The sequence below is a fragment of the Diceros bicornis genome, chromosome 6 (genome assembly GCF_020826845.1).
Source record: "Diceros bicornis minor isolate mBicDic1 chromosome 6, mDicBic1.mat.cur, whole genome shotgun sequence".
NCBI lineage: Eukaryota > Metazoa > Chordata > Mammalia > Perissodactyla > Rhinocerotidae > Diceros > Diceros bicornis.
The window spans coordinates 32,517,052-32,538,991 of record NC_080745.1 but is presented as its reverse complement, the minus strand read 5'-3'; the positions used below and the strand labels follow the sequence as shown (position 1 = coordinate 32,538,991).

The following is a 21,940-nucleotide window of genomic DNA, read 5'->3' as shown; positions in this document are numbered from 1 at the left end:
TCCCTGGAGGTGGGGGTGAGGGTTGGGGGGTGGGACTGAAAATTCCAATCCTCTAATCACCAGGTTGATTCCCCTTACAACCAGCCCTCATCCTTAGGTTTCCTAGGGGCTTTCCAAAGTCACCTCATTAACCTCACAAAAGACGCCCTTATTCCTCTCCTCACTTAGGAAATTCCAGAGGTTTTAGGAGCTTGGTGCCAGGAATGGGATGAAGACCAAATATATATTTCTTATTATAAAGCGCAATATCTGTAGGGGAGGAAGAACTATTCCTTTACCCTCTAGGTCCTTCTGGCTCATCTAAGAATTAAATTGACGTGAGACAGAATAACAGGAGAAAATCAAAGTTTAATAACATGTGTACATGGGAGAAACCCAGGAATACTGAGTAACTCGCCAAGGTGGCTGAAGCCACCACCTTCAATACCATCTTCAGCTAAAGACAAAGAAGGGTGTTGGGGGTAGTGGTTTGGGACTTCAAAGGGAGGGAAGGCAATTTACATGGAGGTGGAAAAGCAATGTTTGATAAACAAATGTTTGCTGGGCCATCTATAGACAATGTGACCTGGGATCTGCTTAGCAAGGATCCTCCCAGTCTATCATACCCAGAGTTATCTATGGTGATGGCCTGTCCTGGGGACAGGCTGTGTATCTTAAGTTCTTTTAGGCAGTTAGGGGGAAGGTCAAAGTTTCTTTCAGAGTCTTTTGTCTTTAAAAATAATCAAGCCAAAGAGACACATTTTGGGGTGGCCAATTCTGACCCCTCACAAAGTAAGACACAAAGCAGCCTATATATGTGAATAAGTAGGAATTTAAGTGTATGAAACTAAACTCTAATATTACAGTTTATTGGAGATTTACAAAGAAAATGTCAAATGAACACATTTTTTAAGCTCTACGTTTCTATGACAGTAAAACTAAAATTCATATAACTCTCTCCACAAAGAGAAGGAAAAGGAAACCAAGAAATCTGCCTGAGAATTAATAAGTAAAAGACTTTAGCGTCGGAGGAACTTAAATTAATGGAACATGGATTCATAATGCAAATACTAACAACCTTGTCTATATTACAGCTTTATATTAAAAATGTATTACAAAATTAATGCAGATTCACAAAATGAAATATGATAATTTACATGTTAGTAATAGAAGACCAGCCTCAAATTGGAATAAACAAAATTATTAACCCAAATGTAATTGAAAAATCCAAAGAGGGTATAGGTTTCAGGTAAAGCTTAATTCAGTGGTCCAACAACTTCATCAATAACCTGGTTTCTTTACCTTTTTTCCATTCTGCCTTCTGTGGTGTCAAATTGATCCCAAGGTAGCCATCTTGGGACCTTGAGGTACTTAAGGCTGCCAGCATCTTCTGCATTTATATCTGTTAGAAGGGAAGGTGTTCTGTATCTGAGCATTCCTAGAAAAAATCTTGGGTTCATTCTGATTTGATTGGCTTAGGTTACATGCCCATCTCGGAAGGAACTGATCACTAAGGCTAGAGAAATACAGTGATTTCTCTGATTGGCTTAGGCTTTGCTGTGCCCCGCGTTAAGCCAATCAGACCCCTACTCTCTGTGAACTAGGATGGATCAATTCCACCTGGATCTCTTGAGCGAGGAAATTTGTGGTGAAAGAAAGGATGGCAAGGAACAGGTGACAAGCACACAGTTCTCGTTTATTATAAGAATGGGTTCAAATGACCTTAACTGAATTGTAATATTTTTTGGCAATAACAGGGCAAACATTATTATCATTTACTTTTTTTTATTAATGATAAATAATAAAAGAATACTTTGCCAGTTAAATTTTTTCTAATCATCATTCTTAATAATACATAAAAATTATTTCCAGTCTTAGACTTGAGCAGTTCATTCCCAGCAGATTCTTGTTCTTTGTGTAAATGTATTCTTGTCCAGTTATATTCAGAAAAAAAGTTTTGCTGGACAAGTACATTGAGGAATATGAGTTTAAATATGGTTACTGTGATTCAGTGTGCTCTTTTTTCCTCAGTACTTATTTGACCATAGGAACCGTAGGCCCAGAGAGGGTGCATTAGTAGTAATACTGTCTTTGCTAAATTTTCAAATGGAGTGTAATAAACTATTTTGGGAATACAGGAGATGTTCAAAGGATTGACTTTTTAAAAAGAAGTGTCCCAATTATAGTCCTTAAAACCAGTAGGGGACCATTTGGGGGTGGAGAAGTTGACATGGGGGCAAGAGGATACTTTTTTGTGGTGATGGAAATGTTCCATATTTTGATTCTTGTGGTGGTTACATGACTGTACACAGTGAACACTTACAAAGAGTGAATAAAAAGAAACAGCCAAGCAACCCAATGAACACTTCTCCCATGCTTTTTAAAAAAAAGTTCTAGGAGTTTCTATTGTTTGAATAACAATACACACATAAGGCAGAGAAGTTCCTAATGAAATGATGGTCAGGTTTTACTGTATCTGCCTGTTGATCCTTCATCTTCTAAACTCTTAAAGTATTTTCTTTTTATATTAGACATTTATTTTGATCACAAATACAACTTAAGTGTGAATAACTAAACATATTATCTTTTAACCCTCCCCCATCCAGCTTTCTTTAAATAGAAAAAGGGACAAATGTCTCTTTATTGTATATTCAGCCATAGTTGCTTGGTCTGTGGTTTTACTAAGAGACTGTAATTCAATCTTCTAAATCATTGTGGACTATAATTATAGGCTATACCTCATTCGCTCTTTTTTTTTTTAAGTTTTTTTTTTTAATTATTTATTTATTTTATTGAGGTCATATTGGTTTATAACATTGTGTAATTTCAGGTGTGCATTGTTATATATCAGTTTCTCTATAGACTGCGTTGTGCTCACCACCAGTAGTCTAGTTTTTATCCGTCACCATACATATGTGCCCCTTTACCCCTTTTGCCCATCCCCCCATCCCCTTCCCGTCTGGTAACCACTAATGTGTTCTTTTTATTCATGTGTTTATCTTCCACATATGAGTGAAATCATACGGAGTTTGTCTTTCTCTGGCTTATTTCGCTTAACATAATACCCTCAAGGTCCATCTGTGTTGTTGCAAATGGGACGGTTTTGTCTTTTTTTCATGGCTAAGTAGTAGTCTGTTGTGTCTATAGACCACATCTTTATCTATTCATCAGTTGATGGGCACGGGTTGCTTCCACATCTTCGCTATTGTGAAAGATGCTGCAGTGAACATAGGGGTGCATAGATCTCTTTGTATTGTTGATTTCATGTTCTTTGGATAAATACCCAGTAGTGGGATAGCTGGATTGTATGATATTTCTATTTTTAATTTTAGGAGAAATCTCCATAGTGTTTTCCATAGTGGCTTCCAGTTTGCATTCCCACCAGCAGTGTATGAGGGTTCCCTTTTCTCCACATCCTCTCTAAAACTTATTAATTATAGCCATTCTGACAGATGTGAGGTGATATCTCGTAGTTTTGATTTGCATTTACCTAGTAATTAGTGATGTTGAACATCTTTTCATGTGCCTATTGGACATCTGTATATCTTCTTTGGAAAAATGTCTGTTCAGATCCTCTGCCCATTTTTTGATCAGGTTTTTTGTCTTTTTCTTATTGAGCTGTATTTCTTTATATATTTTGAAAATTAACCTCTTGTCGGTTATTTCATTTGCAAATAGTTTCTCCCAGTTGGTGGGTTGTCTTTTTGTTTTGTTTGTTTTTTGTGAGGAAGATCAGCCCTGAGCTAACATCCATGCCAGTCCTCCTCTTTTTGCTGAGGAAGACTGGCTCTGAGCTAACGTCTATTGCCAATCCTCCTCCTTTTTCTCCCCAAAGCCCCAGTAGATAGCTGCACGTCACAGCTGCACATCCCTCCAGCTGCTGTATATGGGACGCCACTTCAGCATGGCTGGACAAGTGGTGCGTCGGTGCGCGCCCGGGATCCGAACCCGGGCCGCCAGCAGCGGAGCGCCTGCCCTTAACCGCCAAGCCACGGGGCCGGCCCCATGTCTTTTTGTTTTGTCTTTGCCTTGCAGAAGCTCTTTAGTCTGATGTAGTCCCATTTGTTTATTTATTTGTTTTGGTTCCCCTGCCTGAGTAGACATGGTATTTGAAAATATGCGGTTCAGACCAATGTCAAAGAGTATACTGCCTATATTTTCTTCTAGGAGTTTTATGGTTTCAGGTCTTACATTCAAGTCTTTAATCCATTTTGAGTTAATTTTTGTGTATGGTGTAAGATAATGGTTTACTTTCATTCTTTTGCATGTGGCTGTCCAGTTTTCCCAACACCGTTTATTGAAGAGACTTTCCTTTCTCCGTTGTATATTCTTGGCTCCTTTGTTGAAGATTAGCTGTCCATAGATGTATGGTTTTATTTCTGGGTTTTCAATTCTGTTCCATTGATCTGTGTATCTGTTTTCATGCCAGTACCATGCTGTTTTGATTACTATAGCTTTGTAGTATATTTTGAAGTCAGGTATTGGGTGACTCCAGCTTTGTTCTTCTTTTTCAGGATTGCTTTAGCTATTCATGGTCTTTTGTTGTTCCATATAAATTTTAGATTTCTTTGCTATATTTCCATGAACAATGTCATTGGGATTCTGACTGGAATTGCATTGAATCTGTAGATTGCTTTAGGTAATATGGACATTTTAACTATGTTTTTTTCCAGTCAGTGAGCATGGAATATCTTTCCATTTCTTTGTGTCTTCTTCAATTTCTTTCAATAATGTCTTATAGTTTTCAGTGTAGAGGTCTTTCACTCCTTGGTTAAATTTATTCCTAGATATTTTATTCTTTTTGTTCTGATTGTAAATGGGATTGTATCCTTGACTTCTTTTTCTGCTAGTTCGTAATTAGTGTATAGAAGTGTAAGTGATTTTTGCAAGTTGATTTTGTACCCTGCAACTTCGCTGTAGTTGTTGATTATTTCTAGTAGTTTTCTGGTGGATTCTTTAGGGTTTTCTATATATAGGATTATGTCGTTTTTCTATATGTAGGATCATGTCGTCCACAAACATGTCGTTCCACATCATGTCGTTCACTTCTTCCTTTCCAACTTGGATACCTTTTATTTCTTTTTCTTGCCTAATTGCTCTGACCAAAACCTCCAGTACTATGTTGAATAGGAGTGGTAAGAGTGGGCATCCTTGTTTTGTTGCTGTTTTCAGAGGGATGGCTTTCAGTTTTTCACCGTTGAGTATCCTCTTGGCTGTGGGTTTGTCATATATGGCCTTTATTATGTTGAAGTACTTTCCTTCTATGCCCATTTCATTGAGATTTTTTGTCATAAATGGATGTTGGATCTTGTCAGATGCTTTCTCTGTATCTATTGAGATGATCATGGAATTTTTTTTTTTTTTTTTTTTTGTGAGGAGATCAGCCCTGTGCTAACATCTGCCAATCCTCCTCTTTTTTTTGCTGAGGAAGACTCGCCCTGGGCTAACATCCATGCCCATCTTCCTCTACTTTTTATATGGGACACCACCACAGCATGGCTTGACAAGCGGTGCGTCGGTGCATGCCCGGGATCTGAACTGGCGCACTTAACTGCTTGCGCCGCTGGGCCGGCCCCAGGTCTTGTTTTTTAATCCATCCAACCACTCTGTCTTTTGATTGTAGAATTCAATCCATTGACATGTAGAGTCATTTTCGATATATGAGGGCTTAATACTGCCATTTTATCTCTTGTTTTCTGGTTGTTCTGTATTTCCCTTTTTTCTTTTCCCGTGTATTTCTGACTTCCGTTTCAGTTTGGTGGTTTTCTGTGATGGTTTTCTCAGTTTTCTCTTTATTTATGATTTGTGGCTCTGCTCTGATTTTTTGTTTAGAGGTTACTATGAGGTTTGTATAAAAGATCTCGTAGATCAGATAATCCTTTTTCTGATAGGCTCTTTCTCCATTAGCCTAAGCAGGTTCCATCCCTTTCCTCTTCCCCGTCTAAGTTATTGTTGTCACAAATTATTCTGTTTTGTGTTGTGAGTTTATGATTAAAATGAAGTGTTTATAGTTATTCTTGATGCTTTCCTTTCATTTATCTTTTATGTTATAATTAAGTGTTTGCTAACCTGTTCTGATAGACAGCTGCAATTTTCCTTTTTTTTTTTTTTGCAATTTTCTGATTTTTGTCTATTTATCTTCTTGCTCAAGGCTTTGTAAATCTTTGCCTTTTTGTTTCAGGTATGAGGCCCTCCTTGATCGTTTATTGTTAGGGAGGTCCAGTAGCAATGAACTCCCTCAGCTTTTGCTTATCTGGGAAAGCTTTTATTTCTCCATTGTATCTGAAGGATAGTTTCATTGGGTAGAGTATTCTTGGCTGAAAGGTTTTGTCTTTCAGTATTTTGAATGTATCATTCCAATCTCTCCTAACCTGTACTGTTTTTGCTGAGATAATCAACTGATTAAGCCTGATAGGAGTTCTTCTGTAGATTATTCTCTTCTGCCTTGCTGCTCTTAATATTTTTTCCTTGTCATTGACTTTTGCCAGTTTTACTGTTATATGCCTTGTAGAGGGTCTTTTTGCATTGATGTAATTACGAGTTCTGTTGGCTTGTATACTTGTAAGTCCAGTTCCTTCCGCAGGTTTGGCAAGTTCTCAGTTATTATTTCTTTGAACAAACTCTCTGCTCCTTTCTCCCTCTCATCTCCCACTGGAATACCTATAATCCTTATGTTGCATTTCCTAATTAGCTCAGATATTTCTCGAAGAATTTCTTCTTTTTTTAAAAATCTTAGTTCCCTCTCCTCCTCCTCTACCTGAAGCATTTTACATTTCTGTCCTCTGTGTCACTAATTCTGTCCTCCATAATGTCAGCTCTATTTTTTATGGATATTAGATTATTTTTATCTCATTAATTGTTTTCTTTAGTTCCAGAATTTGTTTGGTTTTTTTTTTTTAGAGTTTCAATATCTTTGGTGAAGTATTCCTTCTGCTCATTAATTTTATTCCAGGGCTCACTGAACTGTTTGAATTTTTTTGTAACTCATTGAGCTTCTTTATGATAACTGTTTTGACTTCTCTGTCATTTAGATTGTAAATTTCTGTGACTTCAGGATTGATTTCTGGAGACTTGTCATTTTCCTTTTGCTCTGAAGTGTAAATGTAGTTCTTCATGGTGTTTGCTGAAGTGATTCTTTCCTCGTGCAATTGTGGTAGTATCAGGTTGCAGATTCCACCTGCACTGTCGGGGGGGAAGGGATAGGAGCTGTGTTTTCTCATCCCGCCCCATCTGCTGGCAGTTGGGCCAGTAGGACTTCTCTACGTTTGTGTGCTGGCTGCAGCTGCTTGGCAGGTCATGCACGCATGTGCAGGCGGAGCCTCTTTGCTCTGCCAGTGGGTCACTCTGGTGCAGAGCCACTGGACTTGGTAGGGCACTGGCTGAGCTGGTGTGCTAGGTGGGAGGGGAGGGGTGCTTCTTTTGTGCTTGGGCTGGTTCTGCGCTCATGGGTGGCTCTGTTGAGCTGCTGAGCTTGGTGGGGGCTCCTTCATGGGGCTGAGGCAGGCCGCTCAGTGTAGAGTGTTTCCATGGGCGGGGCCCCCATGGCACCTTGTGCACTCTCCTGTGAACACTCCAAAAGTGTTCACACGGGCTGGACTGCCCCGCCCTCCTCTTATAGTCGTGCTGGCCACTGTGTGAGGACCCAAGGCCTAGATTGCTGCCCCTGGGGAGGAGGAGGGGTTGGGGTGCACTCACCTAGGTTCTCTGCCTCCTGGGGATCCTCCGCACACACTTTCAGATGCACAGCTGCATGGATCTCTCAGATGTCCTATTTTGCTGTGCAGGGAATCCTCTTGGTTAATGAATGTCCCTTTAGTTGTAACTTAGAGGGGACAGACAAAGGGAACAAGTCATTCTGCATGATACTGGCATCACTCTCCTCTATACCTCATTCTCTTAGACTCTGGGGTACTGGTCCTGTTGATGTTACTGATAGTCTCCAAATGGTGAGGATCGTAACTGATTTGGGGGCATCTGGAACAGATCTTCAGCAAACTGGAGACCCATGAGAAATTACATAGAGGCAAATTTTATTGAATAAATTAGAAGAATGCCTCCCATTGAGGCTGACCCACCCATGGCCACTGGTCCATTTCATGCTGTCAGTTGGGCTCCTGTTAAGGCATCACTTGTGGTGGAGTTCTGTGTTTTCCTCAGTTTTGAGCCATACTGTGAACGATTTTGGAAAACAGGCTTCTTCAGTCTGTTAAATGTACGATACCCACCATCTATGATACCCCTTGTGAAGGCCCCACCACAGTCTTTCCATTTGTCAAGGATAGGGCTCTTGCCTGGACTCCTCAGGGACTTGCTGCATTTTGCCTAATAATTTTCGCTAATTATGTGTCTCACTAGTTAGACAGTTAATTATCTATTATGTTTTTTGAGTATAGAATTTTGTTGTGGTAGACCATTTTTCAAAAAAAAAAAAAAAAATGAACATTGGGGCCAGCCTTGTGGTTAAGTTAGGGGTGTTCCATTTTGGCGGCCCGGTTTGGTTCCTGGGTGCAGACCTACACCACTGGTGGCAGACATGCTGTAGCAGCAACCCACATACAAAATAGAGGAAGATTGGCACGGATCTTAGCTCAGGGCAAATCTTCCTCAGCAAAAAAAAAATTAATTAATTAATTAATTAAAAAATTGAAATTAATTAGCCTCAATCATTAACTGTTGATTATTATGAAAAAAATCACATGATTTGGTCTCTTCTTTTGTTATATTTTATTTCATCCAATTTAAAAGTCATCATCCTTTCTAAATCACTTTGTGTTACCTCTGAAATGTTGTCCTACTTGTAATAGGCAAATCAAAAAGTTTAATAAACTAGTATGTTAGGTTTATTTTCAAGGTAAAGTGAAGATATTTATTTTTATATTTGTGCATTTTACACATCAGCTTATTTTCAGAAGTATTTCTAACTTGTATTTTGTTTGTTTTTTTTTAGCGAAAATGTTCTCTTTGGAATGGGAAATCCTCTTCTTGACATCTCCGCTGTAGTGGATAAGAATTTCCTTGATAAGTAAGTATTAACTTCTTCATCTGTACTATGTAGAACTTGTATCTAAAGAAAAACTGATGAAAACTTTAGAGTTGAATTTACTGTATAACACCTCAATTGGAGGAAAACTCAGAAAATTTAAACCTGTTAATTTATTGAGTAATTGACCACAATTTTCCCTGGGAAAATTTAGTTATATTTGTTCATTCCTATTGCTATTTTCATTTGAAATTTTATTTTTTATTCTTTCCAAGAAAGAAATACATATGATGTACTTAATGATATAATTCTCAAATTTTAAAATTACTGTCAGTGAACACATCTGTAATGGTACCATAACATATATGGTAGAAGAAATAGGATTAGAGAGGACAAGAAGAATATGCAGGACATAATTCAGAGGCCACGAACCTCTGTTATTTTTCCTGTAATAGTAATTTTCGATGTTGTTAACTTAGCTGAGAAATCAGTTTGTATTTATTTATCTGGCTGTCTGAGACTGTTTGGTACAAGGGAAAAATTAAGTAGTAAAAAAAGATTAATAATGAGAAAGCAAGATTCTTTTTCCCTTGAACAATCCCAAGGTCTGTCCCCAGGGGAACTTTTTTAAAAAAAATTATTGAGGTAAAAGTCACTTGAAATAAAATTCGTAATTTTAACCATTTTAAAGTGTACAATTCATTGACTGCCAGTACACTTGCAGGGTTGTGCAACCATCATCACTGTTTAATTCCAGGACATTTTCATCACCCCACAAAGAAACCTGTACCTATTAAGTGGTCATTTCACTATCCCTCCCTACCCTTTCTCCATCCCGACCCAATGCCCTGTCTCCTGAGAACTGTCAGTCTGCTTTCTGTTTCTATGGATTTGCCTGTTCTTGACATTTTATTTCGTATAAATCAAAACATACAATATGTGGCCTTTGTGTCTGGCTTATTTCCCTTAGCATGATGTTTTTCCAGGTTTATCCACGTTGTAGCATGTATCAGTACTTCATTCCTTTTATGGAAGAATGCTATTCCATTGTATGGATATACCACATTTTGTTTATCTGTTCATTAGTTGATGGACACTTGGGTTGTTTTATTTTTAGGCTATTATGAACAAAGCTGCTGTGAACATTTGTTACAAGTTTTTGTGTGGACATATATTTTCATTTCTCTTGGATATGTATATACATTGGAGTGGAATCACTGGGTCATATGGTAATTCGATGTTTAACTTTTGGGGGAGCCACCTAACTGTTTTTTACACTGGCTGCACCATTTTGCAGTCCTACAAGCAGTGTGTGAGGATTCCATTTTCTCCACATCTTTGCCAAAACTTGTTCTTTTCCCTTTTTGAAATTACAGCCATCCTAGTAGATGTAAAGGGATATCTCATTGTGGTTTTTATTTACATTTTTTTTTTAATAATTTTATTTATTTATTTATTTTTTCCCCCAAAGCCCCAGTAGATAGTTGTATGTCATAGTTGCACATCCTTCTAGTTGCTGTATGTGGGACGCGGCCTCAGCGTGGCTGGAGAAGCGGTATGTCGGTGTGCGCCTGGGATCCGAACTCGGGCCGCCAGCAGCAGAGCGCGAGCGCTTAACCGCTAAGCCACCGGGCCGGCCCTATTTACATTTTTCTAATGACTAATGGTGTTGAGCATCTTTTCATGTGCTTATTGGCCGTTATGTATATCTTTTGAAAAAGGTCTATTGAAGTTCTTCACCCATTTTTTAATTTAGGTTTTTGTCTTTGTTGTTGAGTTGTAAGAGTTCTTGATATATTCTGGATACTAGACTCTTATCAGATGTACTGTGGGTTATTTTCACTTTCTTGATAGTGTCCTTTGATGCACATAAATTTTTCATTTTGATGAAGTCCAGTTTGTTTATTTTTTCTTTTATTGCTTGTGCTTTTGCTGTCGTATCTAAGAATCCGTTGCTAAATCTAAGGTCATGAAGCTTTGTGCCTATGTTTTCTTCTCAGAATTTTATAGTTTTAGCTTAAATTTAGGTCTTTAGTCCATTTTGAGTTAATTTTTTTTAATTTTTTATTTTTTTTGTGAGGAAGATCAGCCCTGAGCTAACATCCATGCCAATCCTCCTCTTTTTGCTGAGGAAGACCGGCTCTGAGCTAACATCTATTGTCAATCCTCCCCCTTTTTTTTCCCTTTTTCTCCCCAAAGCCCCAGTAGATAGTTGTATGTCATAGTTGCACATCCTTCTAGTTGCTGTATGTAGGACGCTGCCTCAGCATGGCTGGACAAGTGGTGCGTCGGTGCGCGCCCAGATCCTAACCCGGGCCGCTAGTAGCGGAGCACACTCACTTAACTGCTAAGCCACGGGACCGGCCCCTTGAGTTAATTTTTATAGAAGATACGTGTTAAGGGTTCACTTCATTGTTTTGCTTGTGGAGATCTAGTTGTCCCAGCACCATATGTTGAAGAGATTATTCTTTTCCCCATTGAATGCTCTTGGCACTCCTGATGAAAATCAATCGACCATAGATGTATAGGTTAATTTCGTGATTCTCAATTCTATTCCGTCAATCTATACGTCTGTCCAAACATACTGTTTTGATTACTGTAGCTTTGTAGTAAGTTTTGAAATCAGGAGGTGTGAGCCCTCCATCTTTGTTGTCTTTCAAGATTGTTTTGGCTATTTGGAGTCCCTTGCAATTCTGTATGAATTTTAGGATCAGCTTGTCCATTCCTGCAAAAAAGGCAGTTGGATTTTTGAATGAGATTGCATTCAATCTGTAGATCAGTTTTGGAAATATTGTGATTTTAACCATATTAAGTCTACCAATTCATGAACAAAGGATGTCTTTCCATTTATTTAGGTCTTCTTTAAATTGTTTCAACAATATTTAGTAGTTTTCAGTGAACAAGTCTTGCATTTCCTTGGTTAAGTTTAACCCTAAGTATTTAATTATTTTTGATGCTATATTAAATTGAACTGTTTTCTTTTTTTTGTGAGGAAGATCAGCCTTGAGCTAACATCCATGTCAGTCCTCCTCTTTTTGCTGAGAAAGACTGGCCCTGGGCTAACATCCGTGCCTATCTTCCTCCACTTTATGTGGGATGCTGCCACAGCATGGCCTGACAAGCAGTGCCTCGGTGCGCGCCCGGGATCCAAACCCTGGGCCACCAGCAGCGGGCCACTTAACTGCTATGCCATGGGGCCGGCCCCCTGAATTGTTTTTTTAATTTCATTTTTGGATTGTTCATTGCTAGTATATAGAAACACAGCTGGTCTTGGGGGACAAGCATTTTTAACAAAATCTGTTTTTCAGTGTTCTGGAGATTATCTCTATAACTCTTTATTTGGATAAACTCAAATGTCAAAGGATCAGGCAAGAATTTATAAATGTGTAAATTTGGCTTATTGTAATGTAAATAGGAAAGGGGTTGGGGGTCCTAGGACAAACTGGAGGATGTGTCTTATCCTAAGAAATTCAAATAAAAATTTTTAAAATACACTTTGCTAATCAGAAACACTCCTTCATGCAATTATGTTAATGATTTTAGTTCTTTTGGTTACCTTGTACTTTTAAATAATATAATATACACAAATTTCTTATAATGTCTTGTTCTGTCAACTTGCTTTTTTTTTTTTTCAATTTGTTTTATTTTGTCCTCCCCAAAGCCCCAGTACATAGTTGTATATTCTAGTTGTAAGTCCTTCTAGCTCTTCTATGTGAGAAGCCGCCACAGCATGGCTACTGACAGACAAGTGGTGTGGTTCCATGCCTGGGAACTGAACCTGAGCCACCGAAGCAGAGCACATGGAACTTGACCTGGGCCACTGGGACTAGCTCAGTCTATCAACTGTCAATAGAATTCCTTGACTTCTCATTATGTAGGATGAAGTTACCAGTGCCCCTTTTCTTCCCTCTGCTAATTCTTCCCTCTTTCTACGTTCTAACTTCTGTTTATATTTTTTATTGTTATATTAAGACTGATATGTTTTCATTCTGTCATCTATCTGTAACTGTCTTACCAACTTTTAAAACAAGGTGATAGTGAAAGTTGAAAATCACTTATCCATGTTTACACTGATATCACTGTGTATATCACTTATTGTAGAGTTAAATAGCTTACTAGGAATGTAGAGTAAGTTTAACATTTGGAATGTAATTAGAGTAATTCACTATATTAACAAATTAACAAACTAAAAAGAGAAAAATCGTATAATCATCTTAGTAGACACAGAAAGACCATTTGCCAAAATCCAATATCTATTCCTGGTGAAATTTCTTATAGCAATCTAGGAATAGAAGGTAACTTCCTTAACCTCCTAAAAATTAAACTACGGAAAAGCCTACTAATAACGTAATTCTTAATGGCAAAAGACTGAATGCTTTCCCCTAACATCAGAAACAATTCAAGGATGTCCACTCTCACTACTTCAAAATGTATGCAGTGGTTCTGGAGGATTCTAGTCAGGGCAATCAGCAAGAAGAAATAAAAGACATCCAGATTGCAAAGGAAGAAATAAACTGGTTTTGTTTCCAAAAGACATGATCATCTGTGTAGAATATCTAATGGAATTTATAAAAAAGCTACTACCCGATGTTAAGAAATATTATAAAGCTACAGTAATCCAAACAGTGATATTGGCGTATTGTTGTCATAGAATAGAAAGTCCAGAAATAGACCCACATGTAAATGGACAACTGATTTTTGACAAAGGTGCACAGCAATTTGGTGGAGAAAGGATTGTCTTTTCAACACATGGTGCTGCAACAATTGGATATCCATGTGCAGAAAAATGAATTTGGATGCATATTTTTGTACCATATACAAAATTAACTGATAGAACTAAATGGCAAGCCTAAAACTATGCAATTTCTAGATGATAACATAGGAGGAAATCTTTGTGACTGTGGTTTAAGCCAAAATTTTTTATATATAACACCAGAAGCATGTTCCATAAAGGAAAATTGATAAATTGGACTTCATCAAGATGAAAAATTTCTGCTATTGGAAAGACAGTGTTATGAGAGTGAAAGGACAAACCACAGGCTGAGAAGAAAATCTTTGCAGAGCATATGTCTGATAAACGACTACCCATCAGAATATATAAAGAATTCTCAAAATTCAATTAGAAAAGAAATAACCCAATAAAAAAATGGGCAAGAGATTTGAACATTCACCAAAGATACATGAATGGCAAATAAGCACATGAAAAGATACTCAACTTCTTTAGTTATTAGGGAAATTAAATTAAAGCCACAATGAAACACTGCTATACGTTTGTTAGAATGGCTAAGATTTTAAAACAGCATACCAGATTTTTGTCAGGATGTGGAGGAAAACGAACTTTCTGTTCATAGGAATGTAAAATGCTGCACTGAGTTTGAGTCTTAAAAAGTTATAAACATACATGTACTGTTTGATCCAACTATACCATTCTTAGGTATTTACTCAAAAGAAGTGAATGCATGTGTCCATACAAAAACTTGTTCACAAATGTTCATGGTAACTTTGTTTTTAATAGCTAAACCTGAAAGTTACCTGAATCATTAAATAGTTTGTTTACCCATATAGTGGAATACTGGTTAGAAATAAAAAAGGAATAGAGTATTGATTGGATGAAACTCAGAATAATTGTGTTCATTGAAAGAAGCCAGACAGAAAAGAATACGTACTGTATGATTCCATTTGTATGAGATTATAGAAAATTTAATCTGTAGTGACAGAAAGCAGATCATTGGTTTCATGTGCGTGGGCCAGATTGTGGTGGAGGATGGAAAGGAGAGATTACAAAGGAACAAGAGGGAACTTTTAGGGGTGTGTTCATTGTCTCAATTGTGTGATGATTTCATGTGTATAAACGTGTATCAAAACTTACCAAATTATATACTTTAAATATATACAGTGTATTGTATGTCAGTTACACCCCAAGAAAGCTTTGTAAACAAAACAAAATAAAATAATTGAACATGAATTTCATGGGTTTGAAGTTAGATCTCCTTTGTTTTCTTAGCGTGAGATGTTTTGTTCAGGAAATCAACTAATTGCTGGTCACTATTTAAAAAAAAATCAAATAGCATATAAAAATACAAAGAGAAAGTAGAACATTTGAAATTTTGTGATACGTGTAACCAGTGTTACTATTTTGATGAACATGCCTCGAGACATCTCTTAGGCATATATAACTGAGAGGTATATGCTTCTGTTTATGGGCTAATACTATGTGTAGTCTTAGGTAATTTGCTGTTTTTTACTCTACACTATGTTTTAGATGTTTGTTTTTGAAAGTTCATGCAAATGTGATCAGAATGATTATGATCTGCCAGCTGTGTGCTGTCATTTCTGGGAGCTCAGGCAACTTCTTTGTTTCATTAGCAGCTTATCGTAAATGGCCAGCTGAAGTTTTATTTTTTTATTTTGGGAGGGTTTTATTTTTTAACTTTGATTTTTGAAATCAGTACTTGGAGATAAAAAGCAAGTTTTTAGACTCTAAAATAAAAGGTAGAAACTTCCCTATTCTTATATCCATGACCATTTCTTCCAAAATACACTTGAAAGTGTTCCTTATTTCAGTAGACTATGTTTGGCTTACATTTTAGACCACGTTCAGATAAGTGTTTTACATTTGAACTGTGTAAATTATCCAGGAATAATTTGCTAGGTACTATAACAAATGAATTAAATATATACTTATTAGTATCTTATACTATGAAAATGAGTTCACTATCAAAATTCTTTTGATAAAGTATTAAAAAAAGTGTTTGACCTATTCAATAAAAAAATACTTATCAATGTAAAACTAGTACTAGTTAAAAAGTAAACTAGTATCGAATATTTTTCAGGAAAAATGTTGATTCTTTTCTGCGTCTTCTACCTCTCCCCTTGCTTTTACTCCATTCCCCATAAGTGCTGTTGTTTTCAGAAGAAAAGTTTTTTTTGTTTTTTGCGAAGAAGATTTGCTCTGAGCTAACATCCATTGCCAGTCTTCCTCTTTTTTTTGCTTGAGGAAGATCAGCCCTGAGCCAATATCTGTGCCAGTCTTCCTCTATTTTGTATGTGCGTCGCCGCCACAGCATGGCTTGACGAGTGGTGTAGGTCCACACCCGTGATCCGAACCCGAGAACCTGGGCCACCAAAGCAGAGCATGCCGGACTTAACCACTGTGCCACGGGGCTGGCCCCTAGAAGAAAAAGGTTTTAATTCAACTAGCAGTTTTTTCCTGGTATCCGCCTATTTCTAAATAATATACTGATATTGCTCTGTGTGATTTCCATAAGTGTGGTTGATTGGAGAGGCAAAGGATAAAAGTTCCTTTAATATAAGGAAAGGATACAAGAACATGATTCCATTAGGATGGCTTCCAGAACCGAGGACACAGTAGTACTCTGTGTGGAGGGGTACACTTACTTGGTCTTCATGTCCCTATGGGAGGAGATCACCTAATCATGTTACTGGGTGTTGGTGGAGAGAATTCTCTCTGACCTTCTGAGAACTTTGCTTTTGCCATTCTTAATAGGATTTTTATACTCTTTTGATATATTTTTAATTGTTGAAGAGTCTCTGATTATTTATCTTCTTGCTGACCAGGTTCTAGTAACTGGTAAAAACCCCTGTACATTCCTGAATATTTACTGTGAGACTAGGTGAATTGAAGGTTAATTTCTCATGCATACCATCTACCTAGAAGTCCCAAGCTTAGGGGGTATCTGAGGTCCATGTCTCTAGCTTTTTCTTGGTTTGTCAATGTTGGATATTATATATTGATTCCTATTATGACAGCTAAGGATTTAGCTCTGTTTTACCTGCCACCATTTCCTCTTCATCTTCCTCATATTATTATATTACGTGAAAACAGATCAATAATCATCGTGAACTAAACTGTGGACTGTGATTACTTATAAACCTTTTTGTTTATCTTGCAGTTACTTATTGCATCCTGTGTTCATTTGCACACTTAGTCAGATTTTCATATCTCTCTATTAAATCTGTCATGTGCCTATTAACCTCTTCCCTCTCCCTCCCCTTTTCCTAATCCTTGAAATCTGTAAGTCTTATCAACATCTTTTCCTCTGGTAACCGCCCTTCTAGAGTTTTCCATCTTTGTGCTCCAAACTAAACTGATTGTATTATTAGACTTTTTTTTTTTAAACAGTAGTCTTCCCAGAATGTCCTTTTGATTTGTTCCTGTTTTGAATTTCTTGTTTCCTGCATCTCATATCTTCTTTATTGGTTTCCTCTTTGTGTGCGTGTGTGTATGTAGCATATCCTTCAGTAGCTTCCTAAGAGAAAGAGTATATGAGTACATGTATGGTACATTTTTTGAATCCTTGTGTATGTCTGGTGATCTTTTAAAAAAATTTTTCTCCTCACACCTTGTTGATTGGTAAGTATAATTTTGAGAGGTTTTTTTTTTTTTTTTGAGGAAAATTAGCCCTGAGCTAACATCCAGTGCCAGTCCTCCTCTTTTTTTTGCTGTGGAGGATCCGCCCTGGGCTAACATCCGTGCCCATCTTCCTCTACTTTATATGGGACGCCGCCACAGATGGCTTGACAAGCGGTACATTGGTGCGTGCCTGGGATCCGAAACTGCGAACCTTGGGCCTCCAAAGCGGTGCGTGTGCACTTAACTGCTGCGCCGCTGGGCTGGCCCCTCTTTGAGAGTTTTGAAGGCATGTACCGTTGTCTTCCAACATCCAGTGCATCTCAGCCCTGAGCTAACATCCGTGCTAATCCTCCTCTTTTGGCTGAGGAAGACAGGCTCTGCGCTAACATCTATTGCCAATCCTCCTCCTTTTTTGTTCCCCCAAAGCCCCAGAAGATAGTTGTATGTCATAGTTGCACATCCTTCTAGTTGCTGTATGTGGGACGCGGCCTCAGCATGGCCGGAGAAGCGGTGTGTCGGTGCGCTCCTGGGATCCGAACCTGGGCCGCCAGTAGTGGAGCGCGCGCACTTAACGGCTAAGCCACCGGGCCGGCCCCTAAGATCTTTTCTTTTGTCCTTGGTGTTAGTTAATTATTATTTTGTAACATTTTGTTCTTGTGTTATGGTTGCAGTTTTTTTTCTCTTGTCTGTCTAAACATATTAATTAGAGATAGTTTTGTTTGGTTTTTGAAGATTTATCTTCTATTTCCTGCTTTATCTTTGTTCCCTATGGATTGCTCTTTTCTGATTATTTATTGTGGTCTTTCTCCTTCATGATGGAGGCTTTCTTCCAGTATTAGATGATCTTTGGCTGTCTGTTCGTATGTAAGGGTAAGACATTAAAAAGCTCATTCCATTTATTTGCATAGGAATAAGAGAAAGTCGTGGGAGGGTAGGTTGGCTAGGTTGGGTACTTTTATTTCAACATTCTGTACAGTTTAAGATTTTTGTAACAATCCTGAATTGCTTTTACAACTTTTTTTAAAAGCTTTTAGTAAAGTTGTCTATTGCTGTGTAATAATAGGTAACTATCGCTGTGTAACACATCACCCCAAAACTTGGCCGTTTAAAATAACAGACATTTGGTATCTCACACGGTTTCTGACAGTCAGGAATTTGAGAGTGGCATAGCTGGGTGGTTCTGGCTTAGGGTGTCTGAAGTTGCAGTCAATCTGTTGGCCAGGGTGGCAGTCATTTCAAGCCTCAACTGTGGCTGAAGGATTTGCTTCCAAGCTCACTCATATCGTTGGCTGGTCTCAGAGCTGTTGGACTGAGGGCCTCAGCTTTTTACCTCCTGGGCCTCTGAGTGTCCTGAAAACATGGCAGCTGTTTGCCCTATTGCCAGTGATTTGAGAGAGAAAAAAAAAAGAGTCATTTTTCCTGGATGGAAGCTGCACTCCTTTTTATAACCTAATCTTGGAAGTGACATGGTGTCATTTTTGCCGTATGCTTGCTGTTGGTCATACAGACTAAAACCTTGTATAATATGGGAGAGGTACTACACATAGATGTGAAAAATAGGAGGCAGGGATCCTTGGGGGTGAGAGGGCAGACTGTGATAGCCAGCCTCCAAGATGGCTCCTGATGATCCCCTCCTCCTGGTATTCCCTTGAGTCGTCCCCTCCCACATTGCACCAGGGCTGATCTGCGTAACCAAAGACATATGGCAGAAGTGATGGTATGCTGCTTCAGAGATTAGGTTGTAAAAGACCGTCTTCCATCATGGGTGCTCTCGCACTTGTTTAGATACTCTGACTCTCTGTCTCTCTCTGTCTTTCTCTCTTTCTTTTGGATTACTCATTCTGGGAGAAGCTAGTTGTCATATTTTGAGGATGTTCAGGTTACCCTGTGGAGAGGCCCAAGTGGCTGGAGATAGGAGGCCTCTGGCCTACAGCCAGTGAGAAACCGAGACCTGCCAACAACCACATCAACTGAGTTTAGAAATGAACTCTCCATCCTCTGTTGAGCCCTGAGATGATTGCAGCTCTGGCTGACAGCTTGACTGCAACCTCATGAGAGACTTTGAGCCAGAAAAACTCAGCTAATCCCTGGATTCTTGACCCTCAGAAACTGTGTGAGGGCCAGCCCTGTGGCTTAGCGGTTAAGTGTGCGCGCTCCACTACTGGCAGCCCGGGTTCGGATCCCAGGCGCGCACCGACACACCGCTTCTCAGGCCATGCGGAGGCTGTGTCCCACATACAGCAACTAGAAGGATGTGCAGCTATGACATACAACTATCTACTGGGGCTTTGGGGGGAAAAGGGAAAAAAAAAAGGAGGAGGATTGGCAGTAGATGTTAGCTCAGAGCCGGTCTTCCTCAGTCAAAAGAGGAGGATTAGCACGGATGTTAGCTCAGGGCTGATCTTCCTCACACACACACACAAAAAAAAGAAACTGTGAGAGATAATGACTGTTGTTTTAACCTGCTAAGTTGTCAGTGAATTTGTTACACAGCCAAAGAGCACTAATAAATTAAGCAAAAAAAATTTTTTTCAAACACACCCATCACCCCATACCCCACGTTCAGAACCTCATTAGAAGATTGGTATGCATGGGTTGGGCTTGTTGACTGATGGGACTTTTATTGTGGCTTGATTATGCTAAAAGCTTATTTTGGGGGGAGTGACCCCTAATATTAGTATTTGGAAGTCTGTTTTCTGAGGCTGTTCAGTTTCTTTACAGAAAAGTCCTCTAATTTCCTTTCTGAAGAATAAAGCCTGGCTGCTTTATTCTTAGAGCTGGCCAGGAAAAGGGGGCTAGAGGTAACATAATTAAGTAGGCAGTGTCAGCTGTCCCTGCCAACTTCCTCTGTTTTGCCTGTTGTCCTTTAGTTCAGATATGCTTCTGTTTGGTTTCTCCAGAGAATAAATCTCTAATTTATTTTAGGAATTATAGGGTGTGATGTTGAGATGGTAGTTGGTTCCCCTACTTTTAGCTCCATGCCTTGTCCGTTTCCTCTGAGACTTAGGGCTTCTGCAGGTGTACTAGGCTTGCTAATCGTATGTAGCTTCTTTGATTTGCAGTTGAGATTTTAATTTCTTCAGCTCTGCTAAATTGCTCGTCTTCTGTCCTTTTTCTGAAAATTATGGAAACTGCTTGACCATTAATGCTTACATTACTATTCTTTTTGATCCGTGAATGTTTACCTTGTTTTTTTAACCTTTATTATCATTTTAATAGAGTGTTGGAAGAAAGAGTAGTCTTTCTGCCATATTTAAGGGAAAGTCTAAGGGTTGTGCATGTGTATTTCACTATTTGAACAACAGCAGGAAATTAACTGTAGACTCATAGAATTTTTGAGATGGATTAGAATTTGGAGATAATTTAATCCTCTTTGTTCGTTTTACAACAGAGGAACAGGCTCAGAGAAGTTAAATGTTTTGCTCATGATTACAGTTAGCGGTGCAAGCCTGAGATGGAATCTGTATCTCTTGATCCTTATTTGTTGCATCTTCCACCATGCAACACTAACTACCTTTATTTCTTAACTAAATTATTAAATTATCGGTAATTAGAACATATTGTACAAACTAATAATAATAACTGTATGCCAGATTTGGGGGATTCAAAATGAGTAAGCCTGGTTTCTACCTCATCGAGCAATTGCTAGATAAATAAATGATTATCTTACTTTCCTTTAGTTCAAGTCTATTGTTAATTTCTGACTTCATCCTTTGTTTTTTTAACAATTTATATAATTAATATGATGATCTTAAAAGTTTTCAAAAAAGCAGTGTTTTGAATAAAAGAGGTTTTTTTCTTTAGTTTACAATTCCTATGACTTTCTTGGCTCTCATTTACTTATTCTCTTCTGCTTTCTAATAATCTCTTACTTGAAAGGAAGCTCAATAATCTTTTTGTACTAGGTTTATAATTAAATATCCATAGCATAAGCGTTGCATGCGGCATTTATAAACATTGCTGGGGAGAGAGACAATTAGGAAAAGTATCTTAATAAATCTTTTATATACAGTAGTCCCCCCTTATCTGGGGTTTTGCTTTCGGAGGTTTCAGTTACACGCGGTCAGCCACTGTCCACAAGCAGATTGTTGACACAAAATAACCAATTACCATTCTATAGATAAGAGAGATAAGAAGAGTTTTACTTGAGCCAGAATAAGGATTATAACCCAAGAAGGCAGTTTCCACAAAGGAAGAAAGCATTCTGGAGAAGCATGATTTTCAGTACAGTCTTATACCTTTTTAGAACAAAGAACATATATTAAACACACCCAGGATGCATATTCATCAATGATTCAAAAAGGTATTCAGTTGCAAATTAGCAGGTCGACTTGACCCTGATGTCGGGACAGGGCCTAATATGGGCATTATCAATAGGGCATTACAGATAGGATAGGGCGTAGAAGGGGAAGTATGCATTCTTATCTTAAGAGAGTGCATTCTTTACTTTAATGGTTAAAGCAGAGATACAGTGTATGTTTGATAGGCCATAAGTCAGGCTTCTTTAGCTCAAGCTGAATCAGTTTGAACTCGAGTAGTTACCCCATGTACCTTAATATGTGAAAATCTCTTGACAGATATATTTTTCATGTGCTGTGTTTGTCAAG

The 21,940-nt window shown here is 38.2% G+C and overlaps 1 protein-coding gene across 3 annotated transcripts in view; it reads left to right on the top strand.

The window, feature by feature from the left end:
- The window catches only part of ADK (adenosine kinase), a 544,441-nt gene that overhangs the window by 54,513 nt on the left and 467,988 nt on the right, over positions 1 to 21,940 (top strand). For all 3 annotated transcript variants that reach the window (XM_058543130.1, XM_058543129.1, XM_058543127.1), the window contains exon 2: positions 8,927 to 9,001. In XM_058543130.1, coding sequence (XP_058399113.1) covers positions 8,927 to 9,001 — 75 coding nt within the window. The remainder of the gene's footprint in view (positions 1 to 8,926; positions 9,002 to 21,940) is intronic.